The sequence below is a fragment of the Scylla paramamosain genome, unplaced genomic scaffold, assembly GCF_035594125.1.
Source record: "Scylla paramamosain isolate STU-SP2022 unplaced genomic scaffold, ASM3559412v1 Contig7, whole genome shotgun sequence".
Taxonomy (NCBI): domain Eukaryota; kingdom Metazoa; phylum Arthropoda; class Malacostraca; order Decapoda; family Portunidae; genus Scylla; species Scylla paramamosain.
In genome coordinates this window covers 1,482,902-1,492,500 of record NW_026973672.1, presented here as the reverse complement: position 1 = coordinate 1,492,500, position 9,599 = coordinate 1,482,902, and the positions used below count along the sequence as shown (strand labels likewise).

At 40.2% G+C, this 9,599-nt stretch overlaps 1 protein-coding gene across 4 annotated transcripts in view; it reads right to left on the bottom strand.

Annotated features, from left to right (window-relative positions):
* Positions 1–8,167, bottom strand: part of LOC135096776 (uncharacterized) — a 34,063-nt gene extending 25,896 nt beyond the window's left edge. Inside the window, exons 1-2 of one of the 4 annotated variants that reach the window (XM_063998526.1) lie at positions 7,849–8,167; positions 6,298–6,379 (exon numbers count right to left, since the gene is read on the bottom strand). In XM_063998526.1, coding sequence (XP_063854596.1) covers positions 6,298–6,379; positions 7,849–7,890 — 124 coding nt within the window. In that variant the 5' untranslated portion in view covers positions 7,891–8,167. The remainder of the gene's footprint in view (positions 1–6,297; positions 6,380–7,848) is intronic. The other 3 variants (XM_063998525.1, XM_063998528.1, XM_063998527.1) reach the window with 3 other exon arrangements.
* Between the last annotated feature and the right edge of the window lie 1,432 nt (positions 8,168–9,599).

Here is a 9,599-nt window from a genome sequence, read left to right as displayed (position 1 = left end):
CAACAAAAATCTAATAAAAAAAATGCCCACTGAAATGCCAGTCCCATAAAAAGGTCAAAGCAGTGGTCAAAAATTGGTGGATAAGTGTCTTCAAACCTCCCTCTTGAAGGAATTCAAGTCGTAGGAAGGTGGAAATACAGAAGCAGGCAGGGAGTTCCAGAGTTTACCAGAGAAAGGGATGAATGACTGAGAATACTGGTTAACTCTTGCGTTAGAGAGGTGGACAGAATAGGGGTGAGAGAAAGAAGAAAGTCTTGTGCAGCGAGGCCGCGGAAGGAGGGGAGGCATGCAGTTAGCAAGATCAAAAGAGCAGTAAGCATGAAAATAGCGGTAGAAGACAGCTAGATATGCAACATTGCGGCGGTGAGAGAGAGGCTGAAGACAGTCAGTTAGAGGAGAGGAGTTGATGAGATGAAAAGCTTTTGATTCCACCCTGTCTAGAAGAGCAGTATGAGTGGAACCCCCCCAGACATGTGAAGCATACTCCATACATGGATGGATAAGGCCCTTGTACAGAGTTAGCAGCTGAGGGGGTGAGAAAAACTGGCGGAGACGTCTCAGAACACCTAACTTCATAGAAGCTGTTTTAGCTAGAGATGAGATGTGAAGTTTCCAGTTCAGATTATAAGTAAAGGACAGACCGAGGATGTTCAGTGTAGAAGAGGGGGACAGTTGAGTGTCATTGAAGAAGAGGGGATAGTTGTCTGGAAGGTTGTGTCGAGTTGATAGATGGAGGAATTGAGTTTTTGAGGCATTGAACAATACCAAGTTTGCTCTGCCCCAATCAGAAATTTTAGAAAGATCAGAAGTCAGGCGTTCTGTGGCTTCCCTGCGTGATATGTTTACCTCCTGAAAGGTTGGACGTCTATGAAAAGACGTGGAAAAGTGCAGGGTGGTATCATCAGCGTAGGAGTGGATAGGACAAGAAGTTTGGTTTAGAAGATCATTAATGAATAATAAGAAGAGAGTGGGTGACAGGACAGAACCCTGAGGAACACCACTGTTAATAGATTTAGGAGAAGAACAGTGACCGTCTACCACAGCAGCAATAGAACGGTCAGAAAGAAAACTTGAGATGAAGTTACAGAGAGAAGGATGGAAACCGTAAGAGGGTAGTTTGGAAATCAAAGCTTTGTGCCAGACTCTATCAAAGGCTTTTGATATGTCCAAGGCAACAGCAAAAGTTTCACCAAAATCTCTAAAAGAGGATGACCAAGACTCAGTAAGGAAAGCTAGAAGATCACCAGTAGAGCGGCCTTGACGGAACCCATACTGGCAATCAGATAGAAGGTTGTGAAGTGATAGATGTTTAAGAATCTTCCTGTTGAGGATAGATTCAAAAACTTTAGATAAGCAGGAAATTAAAGCAATAGGATGGTAGTTTGAGGGATTAGAGCGGTCACCCTTTTTAGGAACAGGTTGAATGTAGGCAAACTTCCAGCAAGAAGGAAAGGTAGATGTTGACAGACAGAGCTGAAAGAGTTTGACTAGGCAAGGTGCAAGCACGGAGGCACAGTTTCGGAGAACAATAGGAGGGACCCCATCAGGTCCATAAGCCTTCCGAGGGTTTAGGCCAGCGAGGGCATGGAAAACATCATTGCGAAGAATTTTAATAGGTAGCATGAAGTAGTCAGAGGGTGGAGGAGAGGGAGGAACAAGCCCAGAATCGTCCAAGGTAGAGTTTTTAGCAAAGGTTTGAGCAAAGAGTTCAGCTTTAGAAATAGATGTGATAGCAGTGATGCCATCTGGCTGAAGTAGAGGAGGGAAAGAAGAAGAAGCAAAGTTATTGGAGATATTTTTGGCTAGATGCCAGAAATCACGAGGGGAGTTAGATCTTGAAAGGTTTTGACATTTTCTGTTAATGAAGGAGTTTTTGGCTAGTTGGAGAACAGACTTGGCATGGTTCCGGGCAGAAATATAAAGTGCATGAGATTCTGGTGATGGAAGGCTTAAGTACCTTTTGTGGGCCACCTCTCTATCATGTATAGCACGAGAACAAGCTGTGTTAAACCAAGGTTTAGAAGGTTTAGGACGAGAAAAAGAGTGAGGAATGTACGCCTCCATGCCAGACACTATCACCTCTGTTATGCGCTCAGCACACAAAGATGGGTCTCTGACACGGAAGCAGTAGTCATTCCAAGGAAAATCAGCAAAATACCTCCTCAGATCCCCCCAACTAGGAGAGGCAAAACGCCAGAGGCACCTTCGCTTAGGGGGATCCTGAGGAGGGATTGGAGTGATAGGACAAGATAAAGATATGAGATTGTGATCGGAGGAGCCCAACGGAGAAGAAAGGGTGACAGCATAAGCAGAAGGATTAGAGGTCAGGAAAAGGTCAAGAATGTTGGACGTATCTCCAAGACGGTCAGGAATACGAGTAGGGTGTTGCACCAATTGCTCTAGGTCATGAAGGATAGCAAAGTTGTAGGCTAGTTCACCAGGATGGTCAGTGAAGGGAGAGGAAAGCCAAAGCTGGTGGTGAACATTGAAGTCTCCAAGAATGGAGATCTCTGCAAAAGGGAAGAGGGTCAGAATGTGCTCCACTTTGGAAGTTAAGTAGTCAAAGAATTTCTTATAGTCAGAGGAGTTAGGAGAGAGGTATACAGCACAGATAAATTTAGTACGAGAGTGACTCTGTAGTCGTAGCCAGATGGTGGAAAACTCGGAAGATTCAAGAGCGTGGGCACGAGAGCAGGTTAAGTCATTGCGCACATAAATGCAGCATCCAGCTTTGGATCGAAAATGAGGATAGAGAAAGTAGGAGGGAACAGAAAAGGGGCTACTGTCAGTTGCCTCAGACACCTGAGTTTCAGTGAGGAAAAGAAGATGAGGTTTAGAAGAGGAGAGGTGGTGTTCTACAGATTGAAAATTATATCTTAGACCGCGAATGTTGTAGAAGTTAATGAAGAAAAAGTTGAGGGGGGTGTCAAGACACTTGGGGTCGTCGACAGAAAGGCAGTCCGACCTGGGGACATTTATGGACCCCTCCCCAGATGGGGACTCCGAGGCTGGTGTAGGAGTCGCCGTGATTTTAAAATTTTTGAGTGAAGGGTGTGTGTGTTATTAGGTGCTTGTAGTTTTGTGTGGAGGAAGAGAGTTGTCTTTAGAGGGCAGGCTGTGACTGCCCCTTTGTGTTGTGAGACACAAAGGGAAACGTTCAGTGAGGTCACAGCTGGGTTTAATGATAAGTTCACAGCACCCCCTGAACAGTGCTTTAGACCTCACTGGGAATAATTATCGTTTCGGCAGGTGTCTACTGCCTCTTCCTGGCAGGTTACCAAGGATGACTTAGTGGTGGGGCATATGAGGCAAATGCAATGCTGCTAGAGTGAAGTACAATACTGTTTCCTTATGAGATAACACTGTGCATGAAATTTCATATAATTTTCAAATCAGTACAGTCCCCTCCACTTCCATGTTCATCACTTAGCACTGCCAATGTTGTGAACCACCTGCTTTCACTCATACCTCAGACAAATCTCATCAATCCCTCCATCACCCTCCCTCTTACTCATAACGAGTGGAACGTGTCTTGGATGTAAGTCGAATCAGGTGCAGTGGTTCACAGCAGACAATTCACACACAGGCAATGCTAAGTGATGAACATGGAAGTAGAGGGAACTGTACTTCAAGCTGGCTGAAGTTCTGGCTATTTCACATTCATATAATATATATGGAGATAACTAGTAATCATAAGGCAAAGTGTGCCATCATAATGAAGCAGCAACCTCATTGTGCACTGCTGTGCTAAACCCAATCATGTCATCTGCTCATTTCCATTAGTTATAGTCAAGATTCCCTTCTGTGGTAGGAAGACGCATAAAGCAGCAAACTCATTGTGCATTGTTATGCTAAACCCAATCATGTCATCTGCTCATTTCTGTTGGTTATAGTCAAGATTCCCTTCTGTGGCAGGAAGATACAGCCTCACTGTGCACTTTACAGCTACCTTGAAAAAAATACTGCTTCTTTTAGAAAAGGTAACTGAGAGGGGTGCAGTGAAAGGAGAGGGAATTTCTCTTCAGTATTTTTGTTTCTACAATAAGACAAGGCATGTTGTATGTGTCTTGACCTGGCTACCCTCTTCAAGGAGGATGCCAACCAGGTGGGAAGATATAGGTGATTAAGACCATATGAAGTAGCCTGTTTTAAGCAGCTTAGGTTTGTAAGTTGCTGTGGATGGAAGAATATGTGCATGAATGAAAATTAGAATGAATGATGCAAGAAAGGTGTGGGGAAGACTGAAAACTGTATATATATGGATGTATTTTACCTCCAATAAATGCAAAGAAAACTTTTAGGATGGGGTATTAGTGGTGACTATATTTAATGAAACTGAAACATGAGACTCGGAAACCAAGGAGAGAGGGAAAATGAATGTCATTGAGATGAGATATCTGAAGAGTATGTCTGGAGTAACACATAAGGATTGAATAATGAGTCAGTTGTGAACAATGAAGTGTGAAGGATAACTGGTGTGGAAAGAGAATAGGCTGACTGAGTAGAGCAGAAAGTGTAATGACAATAATATGCCTTCCCTTTGGAGCATCAGAAAAACACTTGAAAAATATATCTGAAGGTGGGACAAATATTTCTACCATGAGGTATAAAGTGCAGTGCCTTGGACATCAGGACTATAAGCAATTCCAGTCCCAAACAATTTGAGGGGCTTTATACCTCCTATCACTAATGGTTTGGGCATGCTGAGAGGAAGAACAGGGCTAAGTGGTGAGGATGTGTGAGGTGTAAGGCTGAGAAGAGAACCAGAAATGAAATGGACAGATGGTGTGAAGAGCATCATATGTAAGAGGGATATCTGTGAAACAAAGAAGAGGTCATGTTTATTAGTGATGAATGGAGAACTGTCATGAATGCACAAACAGATGCTGCATTAAGGATCAGATCAAGAGAAGGATCTTTTCACCACATATCACTCCAGAATGTTACACTCAGACTATGGATATGAAGCCACTGAAAGTGGATACTTTCTTTAATGTCTCCCATACAGAGGCTACAGCTCTCCTTACAACAAAGGAGAATCAAATGTCTCCAGCAGTTCACCATGAGAAAGCAAAGAAGAGAATGAGGAAGTAGATTTTAATGTAGTGATGGAAGGAATACCAGACTTCAAATTGGCTCATTCTATCAGGAGTAAGGAACAAGCCAGGAGCAGCCAATTTCAGCATCAAACCAAGCCAATCCTCCCTTTCCAAAATACTAAGTTAAGATCAACCTTGTCATCTGCATCTGCCAAGCAGCACAGACTTCACTCTTTCTGCAGGACTCTGAATCATGAATCATTAATGAAAGCAAGAGAGAGAGAGAGAGAGAGAGAGAGAGAGAGAGAGAGAGAGAGAGAGAGAGAGAGAGAGAGAGAGAGAGAGAGAGAGAGAGAGAGAGAGAGAGAGAGAGAGAGAGAGAGAGAGAGAGAGAGAGTTAGCTAGCTTATGCCTTGATCCAAACCTTCAACACCAAGATATCCAAGAGTATGGAGCATTACCAATATCTTCAGCAGATTGTCAATGTGCCTGAGACACTAGAAGAGGTATTTATGAAGAAATCTAAGCATTAATAGGTGAACTGACATTCCATGAGACCATACCATACTCATTCTGATTAAAAGACCCTGCAACTGTGCATCACAGACATAAACAGGCATTCATGAGCATACATTTGAGGTCAAGGTAAAATTGGGAGCACAAGTTATAGCTGCACATGACCTCATCTCCGTGTACACCACTGAAACTGAGATGGATTATATCCCTTACCCAAGGGCACAGAGGTAAGGGATATTCAATTTTCCATAGTTTACCTTCCCCATGCTTCCACAGGTAGTCTTTACCAACCAATCCAAAGGATGACAAATGGGTGAACTATGCATCAACTGCCCCAGCCCAGATTCAAATCAGGGCCCACAGATTCATAGTCAAGCACACGACCCGCTTTATCATGGAGGCACAGTGTCAGCTAATATATGAATAGCTACACAATGAATGCATCCTTTTTTTTTCTCTCTCTAAGATGGTAAAACTTCAGTCAACATGAGATGCTACTGTTGCAGAAATGGCCAGGTCTTTATAACTGGCCAATTGTGAGCATTTACTTAGCTAAGACAATATTAAATTGTTAGATAGTACATCATATTCTTGTCTCTCTACATAAAAGAACATTAGTCAGCTTAAGGCACCACTATCACAGAAATGGCCACCTCTTAAAAATAAATGAAAGAATGCACACTAGTTTTCACCAATGCTTATTAAGTATTGATGACTAAAGCTAATGATCACCAAAGCTTACCTGTCTCAGAGTCCACAGTAAAGCCCAGTTGTAGCCAGAGGTTGTCCTCGGGTTTCTCATCAATGGTGGTGTCACTCTTGGGCTGAAAATATTAAATAATCTTAGTGAAACAGAACACAATGAAACAGAATAAAATACCTAATCTGCAATCCATACATTGCAAATTTTGTTTGAGTATTGTGAGTCTCACAAATTTGACAGGACATATGAAAATAAGTAAAACAGAACACAGTAAGACAGAATAGAATGCCTGATCTCCAATCCACAGATTAAATAAGTAAAACAGAACACAGTAAGACAGAACAGAATGCCTGATCTCCAATCCACAGATTAAATAAGTAAAACAGAACACAGTAAGACAGAACAGAATGCCTGATCTCCAATCCACAGATTATATAAGTAAAACAGAACACAGTAAGACAGAACAGAATGCCTGATCTCCAATCCAGAGATTAGAGGTTTTGTTTAAGTATTGCAAGTTTTGTGAATTTGTGGATGATATAAAAATATTAAACAATCTCAGTAAAACAAAACAAAAAATACCAAAGTATTCACACTATACAAGTGTTGTCTGAACATTGCAAGGTTAATGAATTTGACAGGAAGGAATGAAGGACATGAAAATATTAAACAACCTCAGTCAAATAACACAATTAAATAAAATAAATTACCTAATCTCTAATAAAGCCAATAAAAAGGTTTGTTAATGGATGAATGACATGAAAATATTAAACATCCTCAGTAAAATAACACAATTAAACAATAAATGACCTAATTTCTAATAAACCCAATAAAAAGTTTAGTTTGAGCAATGCAAGTCTCATGCATTAGAAAGGAGGGACTGTAGAACATAAGATGGAGAGAATGATATAGGGAAAATAATGAAATAAGCTCAAGGAAGGCCTTATAGTGGCATAAGTGAAACACCTTTCTTAGCTCTCGGGTTCTGAGTCACTAACTCTGGCAAGTGCCGCAATTCTGCCCCCTTTATGTGCCCTCCGTCATATTCATACGGGTACCTACGGTCAATAATTCTGCAGGAGGCAAGTTTATCATTGTACTTGCCCTTAATAACATCAGCTAGAGTATGAACACTTATAGACTGAAGGTCTGGGTGTTTCCCAATCTCAAGGATAGGAAGCAACAGAGCCTTGGAGAAGTCACCAGTGAGATTCTCTTCACATTTATAACTTTTGTTTAAAGCCTTCATTATAGAGACATGAGTTTCCGAGTGGCAACAATTCATCTCTGGATCAGAGGATGACCTGAGTGGATCCAGTTTCCTGAGTTTGGTCTCCACAGTACTGGCACCCATTTCTGAATGTGATCGTTCTATGGGATAAATGTGCCCACAGTTGGAACCATGGTTGTCTGGCGATAAGCTGATTGAAAATTCAGTTGAGTCAAAGAGGCTGGACCGAGGCGTGTCACAAGTACTGGAGGAGAGTGAGAGTCATCGGCATGGAGTGCCAGAGAGGGTGGTGTAGTGTGGGGACACAGCCAGGTTAGACTTGGGTGAGAAGTTATCATCACTGAACTGAAATGACTTACACTCTCTTCCCTGCAGCACATTGTCATACAAGTCTTGGGCATTCATGGTAGTAGTGTTTCTTCTTTGCTTGTGCAGCTGTGCTTCTTTACCTACTCAGGTGTCCAGATCCAGTAATTCACTTCTGTCTGAGTTCTGCAAGTTCTTGCTGTACATTCTTGTCCCTTGAAAGCAACATTGCAATTAAAACTAACATAACAAAAGTAACAAAACATATTTGTACAAGAGTTGAATAAAATCATGATTTAAAACAAATAAAATAAAAAATCTATTTACTTGATTTACATCAGATTTTTTATATAAATCAATTCTTTTATTACAGGCAAAGCAAAGTTTTCTAAGGAGATTGTTGTTTCATTTTGAGCTGCCTGATCCAGCCCAGCTCAACTATAACACTATTCAAACACTAATATCTCTTCAACAACATAGCCAATTGTAACAAAATTTGCACCATATGACAGCACAACTCTATCAATTTTATATGATATAGCTTTCATCTCTTCTATTGGCTGAAGTCAAAGGGTAACTTGTAAAAAGTAGAAGTGTGTCAAAATTGGGATTTTGTAAACCAAACTTCAGTTTTTGCAGGTTTTCATCAACTTTTGTTTGTCTCAACAAAAGTGGACACCAATAAACACAAAATGAAATTTCCTATCCAACAGTACATAGCACAACCATTCGACTCTTGCAATGTTTTTTGCTAGAGTGATCTGAATATTAGTCAAGTGCACAATCTGCAGGGTGCTTCCACTGTTTCATTACTGACAGCTTCGCTCGTCAATCGCCTTCCAGGCACTTTACTGGTTTAACCCTTATAGGGTGGATGGTGTCTATAGTTGATGCAATGTAGAGGCAGGTGGCTTCTATAGTTGACCTGCATTTTGTGGGCTTAATTTCAAATTTTCCAAAGTTCACGGTGGCAGAAGATTGAAGAGGAAGAATTGATAAGTGTGATGCTATTACATGTTAAGTAGTTGGTCAAAGCAGAGTTGAGAAATTGATGGGACATGACCTATTTTCACTGAATTGTCAAAACCAGCCCAGGTTGGAGGGGTGTCCATGAGGAATGTTCCTGTCCTTTAGGGGTTTAGGGGTTGTTCCAGTAACTATTTGTTTCAGTCTTATGAGGCCATTTTCTTGTATCAAACTTGGCCAATGTTAAATGAAACTGTACTTTAATATACATTACCCAAGAGGAGTTTTTCACATAAAAATCATAGCTTAATCAGATCTGTTAGGTTAAAGTAACTATACATAAACACAAAGAAAAAGAAATGGAACTCCAATCAAACATAAAAGTATAGTAAAAAAAAAAAAAAAAAAAAAAAAAAAAAAAAAAAAAAAAATTATATATATATATATATATATATATATATATATATATATATATATATATATATATATATATATATATATATATATATATATATATATATATACACAATTTAAATCATTAGATATTTGACCCAATGTAACATTTCAATAATTTTGAATACAGTATATTTAATTTTGATTTAAATAATTATTTTTTACTATAAGTTAAATAAACTTAAATAATTTGACTTAAATCAAACCTACCCTGTAATGCACGTCACAACAAATTTTTCCTGCCATCACCTAAGTGAATAATGTAGTTATTGTCAGTAACAGCCCCCCAAAAATAAGAGGAGATGCAGGGCCAAGGAAATATGTATATATACAAGATGCCCTAATCACATCCTAGCTTAGCTTCCTCTTGTCCCCTCTGCTCCCC